The 21602-nt window shown below is 38.7% G+C and overlaps 1 protein-coding gene across 25 annotated transcripts in view; it reads right to left on the reverse strand.

Annotated features, from left to right (window-relative positions):
* Positions 1–21602, reverse strand: part of rapgef6 (Rap guanine nucleotide exchange factor (GEF) 6) — a 141210-nt gene that overhangs the window by 83661 nt on the left and 35947 nt on the right. For 22 of the 25 annotated variants that reach the window (XM_084386819.1, XM_084386820.1, XM_084386826.1 and 19 more), the window contains 2 exons: positions 9446–9515; positions 1824–1961 (listed from right to left, as the gene is read on the reverse strand). In XM_084386819.1, the coding sequence (XP_084242945.1) occupies positions 1824–1961; positions 9446–9515 (208 nt within the window). Of the gene's footprint in view, positions 1–1823; positions 2168–9445; positions 9516–21055; positions 21074–21602 lie in introns of those variants that run through there. The other 3 variants (XM_084386833.1, XM_084386832.1, XM_084386829.1) reach the window with 2 other exon arrangements.

A 21602-nucleotide genomic window follows, 5' to 3' on the forward strand; every position in this document is an offset into this window, starting at 1 on the left:
GATGCGCACACACACACTCCATGTGAAAGTATGTTAATTTCTCTACTTGACATTCATTAAAAAAAAAAAAAAAACATATTATACAAACATGATGATAATAAAGATTTAAGATTTTATTCTGTAAACATGAAGTATAAAGAATTAGGACATTCAAGAATGTTGCAGCATAACAGATACTGCCATAAAATGCATATAAATATCGATATCTGCCAATAATGTCTTAGTAAGATGACATTTAAATGATTCGTTTTGATGATCAAAAGCGGTGTAGTTTAAAAAAAAATATTGCAATACATTGATGATTGAGAGATGAACAAATAAACCTTCCTCAGAAGCCTGATGATCATATTTGATACTCATGATTTTTCTAAAATATGATGTGTGGATAATCAAGTAAACCGAAGCTGCGTCCGTCTGAAATGCTAACGATATCAAAGTTATTCTTATGTTTCCTTGATATAATCAGAGCAGATTTGACAGCAGAAACACACGAGCTGAAGGAGGACGATTGTACAGTTACACTAAAAGACTTTTACTTGATAAAAGAGTCTAAACTCTCAGTGAGAGACAGAAGGACTGGAGGAGACTGTGTGCGACAGGATTATCAGTGGAGTTTCGATCATGTTGATCCTATGGAAGCTTGTTTCCGCCACAGAATAAAACATTTTAAAAGATAATTGTGACTTTTTATCTCACAATTGCGAGTTTATATTCTGAGAAATAAAGTCAGAATTGCAAGATATAAAGTCGCAATTGCGTGTTATAAAGTCAGAATTGTGAGATATAAAGTCCAATTCTAAGGAAAAAAAAAAAGACTGACTTTTCTTTTTTTTTTAACCTCAGAATAGTTTATATCTCACAATTCTGACTTTATAACACGCAATTGCGACTTTATCACGCAATTCTGACTTTATTACACGCAATTGCGACTTTATATCACATAATTCTGAGATAAAAAGTCAGAATTGTGAGATTAAAAAGTCGCAATTACCTTTTTTATTTTTCACTCTGTGGCGGAAACAAGCTTCCATATGATCCTTTAGAGATCCCTAAGAAATATAAATGTGATACAGTAGGCTTTATCGGGTAGTTTAATGTTATTTGGCCTTGGATGTTCAATAAACGTGTGTATGTGCACCAACACACGACACTGACCGGCTGAGAAAAACAAAGTGCACACACACACACACACAGGAAACAGTACAGTACAGTCTCTGCTAACTAACGGCACAAAGCCTCGTATCCCAGAACTGAGGAGTGTGTCCAACAGATTACTGAGAAGCCTAACTGACAGACAGATCATATCAGCGGAAGAAACTCATCAACACACGAGCGTGTTGAACTTCACTCGCTACATACAGGCATCCTTACAAATCATATTACGTGACCCTGGACCACAAAACCCAGTCACAAGTCGCACGGAGATATTTGTGGCAATAGCCAACAATACATTCTATGGGTCAAAATTATAGATTTTTCTTTTATGCCAAAAAATCATGAGGATATTAGGTATAGATCATGATCCATGAAGATATTTTGTACATTTCCTAAAAAAATATATTTTTGTGAGTGAATGCAGCAAAATCTCGAACATAAATGAACAACTTTAAAGATTTTTTTGCACCCTCACATTTTAAAATAGTTGTATCTCGGACAAATATTGTCCTAACAAACCATACATCAATGGAAAGCTTATTTATTCAGCTTTCAGATCATATATACATCTCAATTGTAAAATATTGATCCTTGTGACTGGTTTTGTGGTCCAGGGTCACATATAGACCGTTGAACCTCTAGACATGATCTTATACTGGAACTCTTACCGTGTCCGAGGCGTCCTGAGCGTCTACGATGAGCTGTCGTTCTCCTCCGGCGTTCACCTTATGAAAGCGGCGCCGCGAGTGTCTCTGAGGTCCGTGTCTCTGCAGAGCGTCCTCGTCGCTCTCGCTGGCGTTCTCCACCTGCGAAGAAGAGCCGGCGTCAGAAGCCTCAGCATCTTGGTTGAACATCCAGTTCTTCCAGACCACCGAGAGCCTGTGGAGGCGCAGGAGACTCATGTGGACGGCATTCGTAGAGTCACGGGCCGAGAGAAAGCGAGTGTGTGTGTGTGTCGAGTCGAGGAGTTTAACGCACAGCAGAACTTGTAGTCAGGCCACAGCTTCCTGTAGGAAGCCGTAAATACACAAATATCCTCTGCGAGCTGAAGCAACAGGAGCCTCTGTAGCGTGTGCTGCGTGTTTGGCTGCGTCTACATTAATCCGGATACATTTTAAAAAGCGTTTTCGTTTAAAAGCGCTCTCCGTCCACACTAGCGTTTACAGAAAACGCTCAATTCAGCTTCCAGCGCACACGTAAACCCTCATGAAAGCTCACTGAGATGATGCAGACAGAACAAGACATAATCAAGACATCACGCAATTCTTCTGACAGGATTATTTTATTTATCTCCGCGTTCACTGATCGTCCACGCCGCTCTCACTCACCATTATATGTTTGGTCTAAAACACTAAAACTCTCATGTTTCACCGCAGGACAGCAGATGCGAGTGAGTTTTCTGTCATCTTTGCAGGACTGATATGAAGAGTGTGTGAAGTAACATATCATCATGTGTGAAAGTGAACGGCACATAACAGGCACAACACCGGTATACTATAAACATGAGTATCTATTGGTTCAATATGCGTCACATGACTAAACTTGCGTCATCGTTTTTAAATGCCCCCGGTTTGACAGTCCACACTACAACACGAACACACCGTTCTCAACTTTATCCACTTTGGGGAGTTTTCAAAAAGCTTCGTTTTCATTCATAAAAAATGAATTCTCAGTGTGGACGGAAGACAACACGGAGAGAGAAAGATGCGTTTTCAAAGCAAAGCGTATTAGTGTGGACATGGCCTTTAAAACTGAAAATAGCCCGCGTTAAACTTCACGTACGAGTTGTGTGACCGATGTTTCCAGTGAATTAGTGTGAAGCAGCTGAGAATGCTGGGAGTCACCTCGCGGTTTTTAAAGGGGTCCTATAATGCGCTTTTCACAAGATGTAATAAGTCTCTGATGTCCCCAGAGTGTGTGTGTGTGTGTGTGTGTGTGTGAAGTTTAAGCTCAAAATACCCCCCAGATATTTTTTATAGCATATTAAAATTGTCACTTTTTGAGGGCGAGCAAAAACGCGCGGTTTTTGTGAGTGTCCCTTTAAATGCAAATAATCTGCACAGAGGGCGGAGCTTCAAGAGCGCGTGTGTGTGTGTGTGTGTGTGTGTGTGTGTTATGACATGAAATGTTGGGGGATAATTAAATGATACTATTATATATGAATCTAAACCCGCCAGTAGGTGGCAGTGTCGTAATAAGTTATTCACTGAATCATTGACTCACCCGATTCGTTCAAAAACGGTGAATCATTCGAGAACGAAACACCGCTATGTGTTGCTGGGAAACTTTTCTGTCTTGTTTTGGACTATTTTCATTGGCAAAATAGAGTAAAACAGTCCAAATTGACAACGCTGTGTCTAGAAATGGTCAATTCACGATCAACTTATTGTTTATGGAACTGATGTACAAAATGACTCACATTTGCAATCGTGCTGATATTGGAGAAAACAGCGCTCTTGCTCTGTGTGATATTGCTTGATTATACTATACTATATATTAGAAAATACAATAACTCATACAAGGGCAATTCATATCCTGAAATTTGGGGGAGTTTTTAATAAGTTTGGTGACACGTACGACCTGTCACTTTTTGACGCTACTTTACGTCAACACTGTTAAACAACATCAGTGGGAGAGCCTCGTGTGGTCTAGCAAAATTATTAAGAATACGTTGGCGGGAACTTGCTGAGTTGAGGATTGATGCCATGGGACACATTAGACAAAAACTAAAATATGAACTAAAAGAAAGTCTTGCAAAAAGGGCAATTATCTGGTCAGAGGTCAAAAGGGCAGCGGGTCCATCTAATGCTTGTCTTTTAAAAACCTTGACAGATCATTCAAAATAAGGATGACTTTAAGATAGATAAGTCAACAGAGGACGAAGGTGGAAACAACACAAGCACTGTGTGAGGACCTGAGAGGACCAGCTGGACTGAGAGAGTGGTGGCGCCCCCTGTAGGTCAGCTGGGGAATCACTGCAGTTTACAAAATTAGCATAATTCTAACGACTGTAAAACGCTTCAGTAAAAACCTGTTGATTAGTTAGTCCCTCAACAAATGCGGTGAAAAACTAAGAGATCTAATGGGATATTCAATGTAATTTTTCAGCAAAATACTGTTAAATGTACGTAAAAAAGTATTATTATAATTTACAGTGAAAAACACAAATTGAAATTCCCAGAATTCCCCGTGTGGAAGCTCACTTGTGATGTTTTCTTTCTGCATAATCAGTTATACATTAGGGTTTTATGTTGCATCTATGAATGTTTATTGCATTATTTTAGTGTCATGTTTGTATTTGTGTGTGTGAGAAGCCATCATCACATCACAGAAGCAGGTCTGCACGGAGAGACCAAGAAACCAGTGCAAATGTGGTTTAACTTTGAGAAACTGCGATGGAAATATATTACTCTTGTACAGTATAATGTACATCTTAATGTAAAACTACTAATAATAATTCAATTATTATTAAAACAAATTTTCTTCCATGTTTTAATTTTAACAGTAACTCTCTGTTGTGTAGCAGTTGTTTGACAAACAATTAAAGGGCTTGTTTATAAGATAAATAAATGTTTTATGCCTTCATTTGATTACCAGAGAACTTTAAATACACAACATAGAAAAAAAAAAACCCATTTCATAGGACCCTATTATTGTACACAAATTAATAAATTAAGTTGTTTTTTATGAACTCAACTAAATAAATATGTTTTGATTAAACCATTAAAATTTAATTTAGACAAAACAAAACTGAAAGCACAAGATCTGGGTAAAAATAAAATGGAATTTGAAAAAATAAAACATTAAGAATGTAATTAAACTGTTAATAATTTGCTGTAAAATTGAACAAGTTTCATGATTTCGATTAATTCCACATGCTTTTTGATGAATAAAATGTAATTTAAACATCCAGATATGCCCAGCACTATGTGCCTATGCAGACAGCAGCCGCCTGAGCGAGGCCGTGAGGAACTGAGGCGCTTCAGGACCCGGTGTGTGCCAGGATTAATCATCCGGGAGACGGGAGACGGGAGACAGAAGAGACGCATCTCAGCGTTCGGCTCGGGGCTTGTGTGGCGTTTTTAGGGGTTTTGGGGTAAATTTTTCTACTCAAATCCTGGGTTGAGCCTTTTGGGTCATTTAGTGGGGTTATTTTTTCAGTGTTTGGGTAGTTTTTGTGTTACCCAGATCTTGGGTCAGACGTAACAACCCAGGGGTTGAGTTATTCATCGTGGGCTTGTTGCGCCCTCTTCAGGAGAGAGCAGTGCAGCTCCGTCAAAATGGTGCATGTCTTCGGTAAAATACAGGTTTGTGTACCTTTTATTTTATCTATGAATTCGTTATTGTACAGTATATCGTTTAATTTTATGCAAAGCAACACACAGGGGCGTGATGTGAGTCACGAGTGTCGTGTCAGTCTCTTTTCACGTGATGGAAACGCCTGATGCCTTGCATAATATTGTATGATTTTATTCATAAAGACACAGAATATAAATACGTATGATGCTAAAATCTGATCTCAGAACTGTTCACTGGTCGTGTATGGACAGGTTACGGTCACAGTATATTTCTGCTACGAGAGAAACGCAGGTAGAAGTTCCTCCGCTGAACACGACACGAGTTACGGTGGAAACGGCACAACAGAGACTGGGCCATCACACTTTAATTACTTATAAATGTTTCATTTTTACTTCTAATATTTGTTAAACGAGCTTAAATGTTGGCAATATGTATTAAAAAATGATATAAAATATGATTGAAAATAAAAAAGCCAGTGGTTGTATCGAGTATTTTTTTTTTTTTACTTTAGAGGATTTAAGTTAATCTGTAGACATTAATTCATGTAAGCGGTAAAAACAAAAAAAGGAAAAATGAATATTAAAAATGAATTTGAACATCGAACCGCATGTTTCCCATCAGGTCCTGTGGCATAAACACTCAGATCTCTGATACACAGCGACCTTCATCTACATCCTAAGAAGAGTCAACACATGCCTTACTTCCAGGACAGCCAATGAGAGAGCTAGTTTACTCCAGGACAGCCAATGAGAGAGCTAGTAGAGGGATGAACCCAGAGCTTTCATTTTCAGTGAGAGTTCATGACCATCAGTCCATGCAAGATAAAGCTCATGTAATGGTTCATTTCCTAAACCACGCTGGAGAACGACAGATAAGACGATATATTACACACACACTCCAGCTCTACCCTGGGGAGACACTGATTTTTTTCCAGCGAGAACTGAACTAAATGTAATGTTTTTGACCACACATAATCGCATGTGTTTGCAATTAAATGCAAATGTATTAAAGTTTCAATTTATATTAAAGGCAACTTTAAAGTGCTTTTTGACCCATGCAAGAACATCTTTATAAAGTAATTTCAATATTACTTTTGAAATAAGTTTAAAGTGTTCTGCTGTATTTATCAATGGGATGACATTAAAGTGCATGTTATTGTACCATAAATGCTTGTCAGCGGTACACTTTAAACTTATTTTAAAAGTAAATATTGTGACAGCATCACATCAAAGCAGTTGCATGACAACTAATTATTAAAACATATATAAAAATACACTAGTAAATGTACCAAGTAAAACTTAATTTGACATTATTAAAAAGTGTCCCGTTTAAACTTCATGTACGTTTTTTACATTAATAGTTTGTTGGAAACATTAGTTCTGATGGTACACTGACCTCTAATAAGTCTGAATGTCAAATGTGATGTTCTGGGAGGCTCAGAGACCAAAGACAGCGTTGATGGAGGAATCGGAAAGTGATCGGGATGTTGCAAATGGTTTATACTGTCTTGAGGTTAGCTGTAGTTTTCTATCTCACGACTAACAGGAAGAAAACATACATCAGACTGTAATGTTTGTTATGTTAATTAGTTAATCACTGGCGGGAAAGATTGCACAACAGCAGCCTAAAACAATAACTAAATAGATATTGATGACTACTACAGCTGGGACCACAGGCGTAACTATCAGTAAGCAGGGTAAGCGGTTGCTTACGGGCCCGGACCAATCAGGGGCCCGCCCGCGTTACTGGAAGATATTGATTGACAGCGGGTCCCCCTATCGCATTTTACTACTTTTAGTCTGATCGCATTTAAAAAAATTTGCGAATTGATTTGAATAAATAATGACAACAACATATTCGACTGATCATTAAATAAATGTTTGAAACGAACAATGATGAATTTGGTGTAATTTGTTTCGAATTGGGACTGGGGAATCCCCGGGTGAACATGCGCATTGCGTGCAAAACAGTAAAAAACATTGAACTTGAGACATATGGAGTCGTAAAATTTTAAACTCAAAAGTGGCTTTCAAAAGTGGCTTTCAAAAGCGCAAACGAAAAGAGTAATTTGATAAATGAATTAATAAATTACCAAAAATAGGAAGCTTAAAAAGATGACACAGGGGGAGATCGAGATTGAGATGGAGCAAGAGAGTGAAGCGAGTAAAGCACCTGAAGCGATTGAGAATGCCCGTGCGCGCTATCTGGATCTTAATGATATGATCGACAACTTTGCACAGAGGAAAGCCCGGAAAATGCAGCTATAATGTAAGTGAGCATCTTTTTTTATATGTATTTGGACCTAGGCCTATGTGTATATAGCAGTGACAGTAACAGTAACAATGTGTTTTTTTTTTTTTTGGTGCGCGAATCATCATCACGTGTTGTAGTAGGGGGGCCCGCTTTGATAATCCTGCTTAAGGGCCCGGTGTTGGCTCGTTACGCCACTGGCTGGGACGATACATCTCCCGATTCGATACTATCACGATACTTGGGTGCCGATACGATATGTATTACGATTCGATATTGCAAAATATTGCAATTTTTTTAACACTAGACCATCGGGAAAAGTTCAATCATACACTTATACAGACTGTACATGTATCAGATGAGTCATATTTACAAAAACTAATCATCACATCTTTCTGACTTTTATTTCAGAAGCATCATACAGGACTACATTCTCTTTAATAAATTATTCGATAACAAATACATTTTTAACAGTCACTAGTGGAGAAACAATGTAATCGATAAATGCGTTATTTTAAGCGCCAAGTTTCTATCAAAAGCTGATTTACTCTATTTTGATCGCTATCGTAGACATCAGTGTTCATATTTGAACTTTAAACTTTTATCCCAGTACTTCTATGATAATTTGAACTATTGCATCACATAAATAATGACACTATGAGATTGAAAGACAGTTTGTGAAGCTGTTTCATGACGGCGCCAACACAGATCTGAATGTTGCGATATGATTTTGTCAGGTTTAATAGACAGACGAATTGGAAGAAGATCGCGTGTGTGTGTTTGAATGGAGATCACAGTCTTTTAAAGATGAATCGAGCAGCTCTACTGTCTTATCTCTCTCTCTCAGTATATGAGCAGTGCGTTCAGTCTCACGTCTCTTCCACGCGTCCACTTAAAAAAGGGATATTACGACACTAAACACTCATAGATAACGACACATTTCATCCTCTGTTGGAACGAAAGTGGCTAACTTCTGTCAACCTCGTCTATAAGCAAGGACAAAAATAAAGCAATTTCATTTGAATTAATATTGATTCTGGAATAATAATTTAAAAAATCGACATTAGAATCGTAAAAAAAATATATATAAAAAAAATTGCGATAGTTAGGTGAGTCGATTTTTTCTCCCAGCCCTAATGACTACTAGTTAAGATTATTTCAAAAGGGATCTTGGTTTCAGAGGAAATTGTCACTGATGAAGTGAACACAATCAAACCTGGAATGTGATATTAAAGGAGTAGTTCACTTCAGAATTAAAACCTCCCGATAATTTACTCTCCCCACGTCATCCAAGATGTTCATGTCTTTCTTTCTTCAACCTGATGACGTAATGTGTGTCGCATCACAGCTTGTGCCAGACCAGCATTTGTGGTTAAAAGTATATAAGTGTTTATTTTGTTCTAAATGTCCGCTGGTTTGTCTAGATGAGACTCTTATTCCTCGGCTGGATCGTGTCGAGACTTTGAAGCTGCACTGAAACTCACATCTGGACCTTCGACCCGTTGGACCCCATTGAAGTCACTATATGGAGAAACATCCTGGAGTGTTTTCCTCAAAAACCTTCATTTCTTTTCCACTGAAGACAGAAAGACATGAACATCTTGGATGACGTGTGGGAGAGTAAATTATCAGGAAACTGTCATTCTGAAGTGAGCTACTCCTTCAAGGAAGCACGTTCCGACTGCTTTAGTCTATGTGCTGTCAGTGTGAACGTCTGATGTGTGTGTAACACGCCACTCACCACAATCATCTCAGACGGCTCTAAAGTGATGCATTCACAGCCTCTTCTTCCTCCACGCTGAGTCCCGAAACTGCAGATACACACAGAGACACGAATCAGGGAAACAAATCTCACACACATATCAAATCTCAATCAGAAAACCATGTTTTTATTTCCACACAGACACTCTATATGGTTATGTAATGCCCAATTATGATGAGCCCCAGTTCTTGGTCAGGGCATTGACATGATGTGGCCCATAAGAGACACTGAACAGCCAGCTAGCGGGGGTTAGCGGTTGAACACTAGTCGACACCGCGACACACGATAATAACCATGTGGTGGTTGTGTCCACACACTGCAAAGACACATTTATATGCAAACACCATATAAAAGTGCATTTTGCATCCAATGACCCCTTTAATGAGCAATGACATCAGGACGAGTGGTGATGTAAATCTGCATATCATCTGCATAACAGTGATACCCAAGACCATATTTCCTGATAATCTGCCCAAGCGGAAGCATGTAAATGTTAAATAAAATTGGGCCCAACACTGAACCCTGAGGAACTCCCTGTCGAACAAGCAGAGCATCAGATTTGAAGCTGAAAAGTTCTAGGATACATTTCATAGTAACTACAACACACAGCTTCACTATTAGAGAGATGCTACCAGGTGCAATTCACACGCAGGGCTTTATTTTAACGATCTGAAACGCAAGTATCAAGCGCGAAACGCAAGTAACTTTGTGGAAAAATCTAAAATGTGTTGGTCTGAAGTAGCGACATTACTCATAGGTGTGGTTTGGGCGTAACGTGCAATAAACCAATCAGAGCGTCATCTCACATTCCCTTTAAGAGCAGGCGCGCTTGTTCCATGGCGGATTGCTATTATAACGGCGGATTTGCCAGACGCACGCCAGGAGCGGTTCACAGCCGAGGAGACCGACGTTCTCGTCAGGGCCGTAAAACACAGAGAAGTGACATTGGGGATGGAGAAACACACCATAATTAGCTTCGGTTAAACAGGCGTATAATAATTTGGGTAAATGTGTAAGCTAGATTTATGCCTATTTTCCACATCTTCATGGACACAACAATGATTTCCCTCGTGTGGTAATATTGTTTCTTGTAATAATGTATGGTTTTCTAAAAATGTGAACTGCTGTGTCTGTGTAGATGAGAGAAGCAAAGTGTGTGTGTGTTGTGCACACGCTACATTATGGTCAAGCATGCGCCCTTAAAATAGCATCTGAATAACGCGCCACTGACTTTAGACGAGGTTTCTCCTGGTCAGTGGAGGAATTGTTTTCTGAAACTGCAAAATAGCACCAGGGAACGTTTGCGCCGGAACACGCCTCCTCTTTCCGCTGAACCGCCCCCGGGAGCGCAAGTTCATTCCCTAATTTACCGACGTGCGTCTGTGGAGGGAAAAGTCTGCTGTGCGCTGGTGCAAAATAGGAATGAATCATGCATCGTGTACAAAGTCAATTGCGCTGGGTGCAAGATAGGGCCCGCAATCTCTCTCTCACTAATGCATTCATATAAATGTAATCTTTACTGTGCTACTTTATCTATATCTGATTTAGAGCAAGCAGAAATCTGTGAGAAATATAACAACCCAAAGACAAAAGAACTGATGAGAACAAGCTGTTATGTAGGAGCGCTGTGTCAGATGCCATAGCTGTGCACAAGGCAACACGTGATCGAGTCTCGGCTCGAGGTTTAGGCTTATTTGTTCATCAATGATGTCCTCAGCGACTAGTCGACGTCAACTCGCCTTTCATCACATAAATGTCGACTTTACAAAAATCTGAAGTCGTTTTGAACCTGAACTTCTGAGACAAAGACCAAGATCTTAATTATTTCGCCAACCCCTACTTGAATCTAAATTATTCTGCCTGCATATTCTTATGAAGGGAAACAACTTAAATTCTGTCCGAGTTTCACTGACACAAACAAGTAAAGCTAGATTGCCATAAAAATAAAAATAAAACAGCAGAACTAAAGTCACACAGCAAAAGACACACAACTGATTTACTTCCGCATAGTAAAGTGGCCTAGACTGGAAGTGAACATGTAATAAAAGTGACCTGTTTTGTGACCCTGTTACAGGTCAAGAGCAGCTGAATACCTGACACACACACACTAACACACAGCTGATGGCAGTACAGTGCTCATATGGACAGTATTAACAACTCTCTGTTGTGTATAAACACTGTAGTAAACGAGTCATGCGAATAATACAACGCTTCACATTGTATAAAGATGTTTAGATCATGAACCTCCTGCACTGATACATTCAACTCCTCTCCATCAGTACTGCCATGAAATGGACTTTCAGTTTCTCTCTCAGATCACGGCGCAGTGCAGTCGTGTCTGTAGTGTGTGAGCAGAGCCAGAGGGGGTCAGAGGTCAGGTTTGTTTTGACATCTCTTCACACTCCAGTGAGCCTGAAGTCTGCTGTCAGATTCAGGGAAAAGCTGTCAGGAGCGTTCGAGCTCATGCACTCCTCTCTGTGGATGAGCGCTAGTCCTACAGCCAGTGTGGCCGATAGTGTGTGTGTGTGTGTGTGTGTGTGTGTGGGTGTGACGTCACCGTCGGCCGGAGTCATTGCGGTTACACACACTGAGTGGCAGAAACACTGAGTGGTATTTGTTTTCAGCTGCGAAAAACACACAAAACACATCTAAAACGGGAAACAGCTTTGAGATCGACTGTACAACTAGATTTGATAAGAAATCTGAGGTGTATTTTTACACACTTCCGAAAGCTACAGAACAGAGAAGCAAATGGATTCGCTGCGATTCACAGAAACAACTGGATCCAGGCAGAGAAAGCTGGATTTGCGGCTATTATTTTGTGTTAATATGCTGAATTTAGGGGTAAAATCACACCATATATATTGTATTGTTACTGTACAACTCATTAATTAAATATTTACCATCGTATAATCTGCATAATTGGATGTACAGTAAGCGTAAGCTGCAGTTTCACTGAACGGCCACCGGTGTCACTAATAACAAGGGTTTCTGAACTCCACATTCAGACCCTTTAAACTTGAACAATCAAAAGGCATGTCTAATCAATTCAATTCATAGAACTTTAATGTTGCTGGGGGTTTATTTTACGGTAACACTTTACAATAAGGTTCATTAGGTAACATTAGTTAATGTATTAACTAACATAAACTAACCATGCACAATACATTTGTTAATGTATTAGTTCATCTTTGTTAGTTAAAGGTGCATTGTGTAATATTTAGGAGGATCTGTTGACAGAAATGCAATATCATATACATAACTATGTTTTCAGTGGTGTATAAAGAGCTTACATAATGAAGCGTTATGTGTTTATTAGCTTAGAATGAGGCATTTCTCTCTACACACACCGCGGGTCCGCTTACATCGTCATGTTTCTACGGTGGCCCTGAGCGGACAAACGCGCTTCGTCACTATGTTGTCACATTTACAGTTTAAACTAAATCATGGAAGAGATACTGTGAGATATTCCTTAATTTTTTTTTCAAAGATATTTATTATTTATATTTTGAGAAGCATATTCTACTGTACAATAGTAATATATTTGTCATAATTTCTTGTTGTGAAGAGTTTTGAGTTTGTGTGGTGAAATGCTGGAGAAGTGACTCTTGTGAGTTCATGTGTTCATATAGTGAGACGCAGACGTTCTTCAGTGTGTAGCAGAGCAAACTGAGACACACACTACATGTAGACTTCACATTTCAAAAGCACTCTTTAATACTAACAGACACTATACATATCACCATTTGATTAAGTGTACAGCTATACTTTTGATTTATTCATACAAAAATTGCCAAATTTTCCATCTACGTTTTTCATTTCCACATCATGGAAATCATTAGCGCGATTTCTTTTTTACGATTTTACATTTTTTTATTCCAGAATCGATATTAATTCAAATGAAATTGCTTTATAATCCTTGCTTATAGACGAGGTTGACAGAAGTTAGCCACTTTTGCTCCAACAGAGGATGAAATGTGTCGTTATCTATGAGTGTTTAGTGTCGTAATATCCCTTGTTTAAGTGTGGAAGAGACGTGAGACTGAACGCACTGCTCATATACTGAGAGAGAGAGATAGACAGTAGAGCTGCTCGATTCATCTTTAAAAGACTGTGATCTCCATTCAAACACACTCGCGATGTTCTTCCAATTCGTCTGTCTATTAAACCTGACAAAATCATATCGCAACATTCAGATCTGTGTTGGCGTCGTCATGAAACAGCTTCACAAACTGTCTTTTCAGCCTCATAGTGTCATTATTTCTGTGATGCAATAGTTCAAATTATCATAGAAGTACTGGGATAAAAGTTTAAAGTTCAAATATGAACACTGATGTCTACGATAGCGATCAAAATAGAGTAAATCAGCTTTTGATAGAAACTTGGCGCTTAAAATAACGCATTTATCGATTACATTGTTTCTCCACTAGGTGGCGACAAGTGACTGTTAAATTTTTTATTTGTTATTGAATAATGTATTCAAGAGAATGTAGTCCTGTGTGATGCTTCTGAAATAAAACTGAAATAAAAAGGTGTGATTAATTGTTTTTGTAAATATGACTCTTATACACTGCTGTTCAAAAGTTTTGGATCGGTAAGAGTTTTTATGTTTTTAAAAGAAGTCTCTTCTGCTCACCAAGGCTGCATTTATTTGATTAAAAAAAAAATATATATATATATATATATATATATTGCATAATATTGTTAAATATTATGACAATTTAAAATAACTGTTTTCTATTTTAAAATGTAATTTATTCCTGTGATCAAAGCTGGATTTTCAGCATCATTCAGAAATCACTCTAATATGATGATTTGATGCTCAAAAAACATGTATTATTATTATTATCAATGTTGAAAACCGTTTTCTTCAATGAATAGAAAGTTGAAAAGCACAGCATTTATTTGAAACAGAATCTTTGGTAACATTATAAATGTCTTTACTGTAACTTTTGATCAATTTAATTCCTCCTTGATGAATAAGAGTATTGATTTCCCCCAAAAAATAAAATAAAAATTCTTACTCAAACTTTTGAACGGTAGTGTTTAATGTTACAAAAGCTTTCAGTTTCAGATAATGCTGTTCTTTTGAACTTCCTATTCATCAAAGGATCCTGAAAAAAAATGTACACAACTGTTTTTAACACTGATAATAATCATAAATGTGTCTTGATCATCAAATCATCATATTAGAGTGATTTCTGAAGGATCATGTGACACTGAAGACTGGAGTAATGATGCTGAAAATTCAGCTTTGATCACAGGAATAAATTACACTTTACTATATATTCACATAGAAAACAATGTTTCACACTGTAATAATATTTCACAATATTACTGTTTTGTTTTGTATTTTTAATCAAATAAATGCAGCCTTGGTGAGCAGAAGAGACTTCTTTTAAAAACATTAAATATCTTACCGATCCCAAACTTCTGACTGGTCGTGTATATCATGTACAGTCTGTATAAGTGTATGATTTGGCTTTTCTCGATGGTCTAGTGATTTTTTTTTTTTCAAATACATTGCAATATCGTATCGGCACCAAAGTATCGTGATGGTATCGGATCGGCTCTAAATATTATTTATAATGGTTTTTAAACGACCAAACACACTCACTCACACATTTTTGGAGAATTGGAATATCAGATGGTTGATGATATGGCAAGTTGATGAATATTTTGAATAAAAAAGGGTTTGTAAACGTAAAACGTGTTAAACGTGTTATTGTGGCTGCGGTGTGTCACGTGACAAACATGACGCGATCCTAGTTTACGAAGTGATCAGATGCACCATTTTTACTGCTAAACAGGTGATAAAATCCCACAGAGGGACATTGGAGGAACCGGACCCACATGAACAGACCATAATATCTGGAGCGATTCTGTCCACGCCAGACGAGAGAAAACACGCACAACACCTCTGTAATATAATCAGATATATTCAAGCCGTTTATCCATTTTCTACCCCTGAATTTAAAAATATTAAATCAAGCCGAATTCTCGTTTTGTCTTTTTTCTTTTAGACGAATAAATTAGCAGTTTTCTCATTTTCTACTTTCAACTTTAAATAAAAACACGAATGAACGCAACGTACCAGTACCGGACCAGTAACAGTGGAGAAAGCATGAAAATCCAGACCTATTAGATCATCATTTCACATAAAACAAGAGTAATTGGTTTCAGTTTATTTTGATGGTCCCTTTAACACATTCTGTTGACTACAAGTAACACTGCACCGACATCTCTACTAACTCTCATTAGAGTATTAGTAGAGTATTAGTAGACTAGTAGGGTTAGGGTTAGAATAAGTTGACATGTAGTTGTAAAGTTGAAGAGCATCACAACAAAGAGTCAACAGATATTAAGCAAACACTCCACTAATACTCTACTAATACTCCGCTAATACTCTACTGATACTCCACTAATACTCCACTAATACTCCACTAATACTCCACTAATACTCCATTAAGACTCTACTAATACTCTACTAATACACCGCTAATACTCCACTGATACTCCACTGATACTCCACTAATACTCCACTGATACTCTACTGATACTCCACTGATACTCTACTGATACTCCACTAATACTCTACTGATACTCCACTGATACTCCACTGATACTCTACTGATACACCACTGATACTCCACTGATACTCCACTAATACTCTACTGATACACCACTAGTACTCTACTGATACTCCACTGATACTCCACTAATACTCTACTGATACTCCACTGATACACCACTGATACTCCACTGATACTCTACTGATACACCACTGATACTCCACTGATACACCACTAGTACTCTAGTAATACTCCACTAATACTCCACTGATACACCAATACTCCACTGATACTCCACTGATACTCCACTGATACTCCACTAATACTCCACTAATACTCCACTAATACTCTACTGATACTCCACTGATACTAGGGATGTCCCGATCCGATCCACGGCATCGGTATCGTGCCGATACTGGCCCAAAACGCTAGATCGGTTAACGGAGGGGAGAAAAAAAAATTATCCGATACCTATGATCCGATACCCATTAGGGGTGGAACGGCCGTATTCGTACTGAACGTACATTCGGTGCATGGATTTACACAGAGAATACACGGTATAAAAATAAATAAATCTCGCATGCACATTAATTAATGTAATACGGAACTAACGTTACTGTTAGATACGCGCATATGCGGGTTCTTTAGGGACACCTAATCTGTAGCCCACCTTAACTCTGAACGCGCGTCTATATCGCTTCAAACGCTTACTTTATCATTATACGCGCGTGGCGCGTCCTATTCGCTTTGGACGCGCGAATGGTTTCAAACTGTTCAAGCATCGAACTAGACGCGATAGACGCAAATTTGCCGCTCTATTCGCGTTTGGCGTGAACGCAGCAAAATGAACAGGCTGCGATGTCAAGATTGCAATGCTGGAGTGTGTGTGTGTGTGTGTGTGTCAGAGAGAGAGAGGCACGGGCGCGATCGAACAGTGGAAACATACTCCGTCATTTTCATACAGGACATCATTAAAACTGCAAAAAGTGTTTAGCCTACTTATATTTGTGTAAAACACAACATTGTGCTTTTGTCAAACTGTAAACTCTTGTCAAACTGTAACTGTCACACACACACACACACACACACACACACGCTGTTTAAAAGCAAAAATGATCTCATCTTTTGGACATTCATCATTGCATTGGTTTTCATTTCTTGTCCTAAAACAGAGCACTAATCTGTTTATTTTTAAGTTTAATCATTCTACATTGAATAAAAAAGAAAATCAAATGTGTTTTTAAAAGTAGTATTATTTTATACAGAAATAAATTATTTATAATTCAGATGAGAATAAAGTTAAAGTTAATTAAAGGGGTGGTTGATTGCTATTTCACTTTTTTCATTTTAAATACTGTGTAATGTTGCTGTTGGTGCATGAACAGTATCTGCAAAGTTGCTGCGCTGAAAGTTCAACGTAAGCGGAGATATCGTCTTTTAAAAATCAGGAAGTTTAATGCCTACAAAAACGACTCGAATGGGACTACAACGAGATACTTCCCGGGTTTTATACGTAACTAACCCATACATTTACATCAACCCTCCCTCCGGAACATGTTCTGCTGTCGAAGAGGAGGAGTTATAGTGGAGAGAGCTGTAGCTGTCAGGTCTTCTGTGTTCAGGCTTCCTACAGACGCTGTAGTTCGTCAACAATGGTTAAAATTTAAGTTTGATTATGTTCCTGACAATTACAATCGTAGTTTAGCTCTCTGTGCTGCGCATTTTACGGAAGACAGCTTCCAGAATCTACACGAGTTCAATGTCGGATTCAACAAGAAACTATTACTCCAATATGAAGCAGTTACAGCTTTAAAACCAGGCCACAACCTGCAAGTAAGATTTAATCATTTTAAATGTATTTGCCTGTATAATTTAAGACGTAATGTTTTAGTTTTATCAAGGATGTAAAAAAATGCCAGCGCTGGCTTTAGTATATGACAGATGCGTATAAACATTTTGGACCCGAATTTGTAATATGTACAAATTTTGTAAACGTATTTTCCATGTATAGCTACTTTATGACGTAATTTTTTTATTTGATCAAGAACGCAAACCAATGCCAAAGCTGTTTGGTTATAGTAGCTAGTTAGTTCGATGTTATTTTGTGTGTATAAGAAACGTGTGCAAACTTAAAAAAATTATCGCAACAGCGAACTTCAGCTGCTGTTATCACATGTACACCTAAAGAAAACGACAAACTGAGTAAACTACCGGTAAGTTTTGTGAATAGTTAAACGGTTGTTCATTCTATCAATAAAACAATATGTTTAAAAAACGGTATTACTCAGTCATGTATTCAGTTATATTAAATGTTTAATCAGGGGGAAAGCGTATCTCAAAAGCTAACAAACAGCAGTAGCATTTTCAAGTATCAGCGTGTGGAAATTCTTTGAGAAAATAATAATAATTAAAAAAAAATTACCATTCAGAAACGTTTAGTAAGAGCCGTGTTTGCGGAGGTTCTGCTTGACTCTCTTCATCACCGCTCTCTGGGTCTGATTCTGGCTCAAACTGATGAGGCAATATTGACACCATTACATTTGACCGGGCCAGGAGCACATGTAACTGTCGCCCGTAAAGGTAATAATGGGCGTGAAGATTCCGGACGCAGTTTAGCCAATTACAACACACCGGCCGAACTAACCAATCTGAGCTCATTGCCTGTTTCTGAGGGAGTGGTTTCATAGACTCAGGAAGTCAACCGGTCGTTCAAATGACAGAGGAGGAAGCGGCTTACAATAAAGGTGAAATTTATGAAAAATAAGGCGTTTTTTAACAAACGAAACACGAAGACATGTTATATTGCAGCCCATAAACACAATCAAGCAAAGAAAAAAGGCAGTAAACCACCCCTTTAAAATTTTAAGGAAACAAATATATTGATCTGAAATATAGCAAATTAATTTTAAATTCATTCAGGTTACCAAACATACCTCAAGGTCTTTTGAATAAAGGCTGGCAGTCTTTCATTATCAGCTGTTGTTGTGGACTATACACTGGAGAAATATTTTTCTCCATTTGAGTGAGATGTTTTTATGTGGCTAATTAAGCAAAGTGCTTCCATTATATTTTATTATTATTAGTATTAAGTTCAAGAATAAAATAAAAATATCGGATTGATATCGGTATCGGCAAATAGCCAAAGCTTCGGTATCGGTATCGGTATCGGAAGTGAAAAAGTGGTATCGGGACATCCCTAACTGATACTCCACTAATACTCCACTGATACTCCACTGATACTCCACTGATACTCCACTGATACTCCACTGATACTCCACTAATACTCTACTGATACACCACTGATACACCACTAGTACTCTACTGATACTCCACTGATACTCCACTGATACTCCACTGATATTCCACTAATACTCTACTAGTACTCTACTGATACTCCACTAATACTCCACTAATACTCTACTGATACACCACTGATACACCACTAGTACTCTACTGATACTCCACTAATACTCCACTAATACTCTACTGATACACCACTAGTACTCTACTGATACTCCACTAATACTCCACTAATACTCTACTGATACACCACTGATACACCACTAGTACTCTACTGATACTCCACTAATACTCCACTAATACTCTACTGATACACCACTGATACACCACTAGTACTCTACTGATACTCCACTGATACTCCACTGATACTCCACTAATACTCTACTGATACACCACTGATACCCCACTAGTACTCTACTGATACTCCACTGATACTCCACTAATACTCTACTGATACACCACTGATACTCCACTGATACTCCACTAATACTCCACTAATACTCTACTGATACACCACTGATACTCCACTGATACACCACTGATACTCCACTGATACTCCACTAATACTCCACTGATACTCCACTGATACTCTACTGATACTCCACTGATACTCCACTAATACTCTACTGATACTCCACTGATACACCACTGATACACCACTGATACTCCACTAATACTCCACTAATACTCTACTGATACTCCACTGATACTCTACTGATACACCACTGATACTCCACTGATACTCCACTAATACTCCACTAATACTCCACTAATACTCCACTAATACTCTACTGATACACCACTGATACTCCACTGAAACTCCACTGATACTCCACTGATACTCCACTAATACTCTACTGATACACCACTGATACTCCACTAATACTCCACTAATACTCTACTGATACACCACTGATACTCCACTGATACTCCACTAATACTCTACTGATACACCACTGATACTCCACTGATACTCCACTGATACTCTACTGATACACCACTGATACTCCACTGATACTCCACTGATACTCCACTGATACACCACTAGTACTCTAGTAATACTCCACTTATACACAACTAATACTACACTAATACTCCACTGATACACCACTAGTACTCTAATAATACTCCACTGAAAGTGAGTTGACATGTAGTTACTTATAGTCAACAGAATGTTAAAAATAAAGTGTTATCGAGTCATTAGTGCAAATAAAAGGAGTGAAGAGTGCAGTAAGTACACGAGCAGCTCCTGATGTAAAGCGACAGGTTTAAACTGAACGTGCAGAAGTGAGTCTGAGCGGAGCTTCCTCTTCCTGATCCTGATGTTCAAAACACCACAGAAACGTGACAAAAGAGAATGCTGACGCTGAACACACACACCACCGGCAGCCTGGGACTGTGTCAGCGCCGGTGAAACAACACACACACACACACACACACACAGATTTGAGTTCTGTGACCAGACCCCATAAACACGCACACACACACACACACACACAGATCTGAGTTTTGTGACCAGACCCTGTACACACACAAAACACACACAACACACACACACACACAGATCTGAGTTCTGTAACCAGATCCTGTACACACACAACACACACACACAGATCTGAGTTCTGTGACCAGACCCTGTACACACACAAAACACACACAAAACACACACACACAGATCTGAGTTCAGTGAAGTCATAGAAAACCCGCTGTTACTCACAGTAAAGGAAGCCGACAGCGAACGGGAGAAAGCTGAGAGAGGAACGGCTCACACACACCTCTTTCAGCTGTGTGTGTGTCCGTTAGGAATGAACGTGCTGCTACAGGAGCTCAATGTTGATCGCCCGTGACACGAGGAGCTTCACCAACGGCTTCAGGCCCAGAGCAGAAACAATGCAGATTAACCAGTCTAAAGCATCTGAGATATTCTTCAGCTGATCGCACACACACACACACACACACACACACACACACACGCACACACCTGAGCGCCCGGATTCTCCTGCGCTGACGAGGAGAACAGCCTCTTACTGGAGGAAATCACGAGCTCGTGCTGCAAAACTTCCAGAAGAGAAAGAAAGAAGAAAGAAAGAGCGGTTCTGAAATCCTGAAAGGAAACGACTCTTAGATGAGCAAACTTCCCAGTTCTCCTCTGTGGTCTTTAAGTGCGTGTGTGTGTGTGTGTGTGTGTGTGAGTGAGAGAGAGAGAGAGAGAGAGTGTGTGTGTGTGTGTGTGTGTGAGTGAGAGAGAGAGAGAGAGAGAGAGA

Source organism: Rutilus rutilus (assembly GCF_951802725.1).
Source record: "Rutilus rutilus genome assembly, chromosome: 18".
NCBI classification, from domain to species: domain Eukaryota; kingdom Metazoa; phylum Chordata; class Actinopteri; order Cypriniformes; family Leuciscidae; genus Rutilus; species Rutilus rutilus.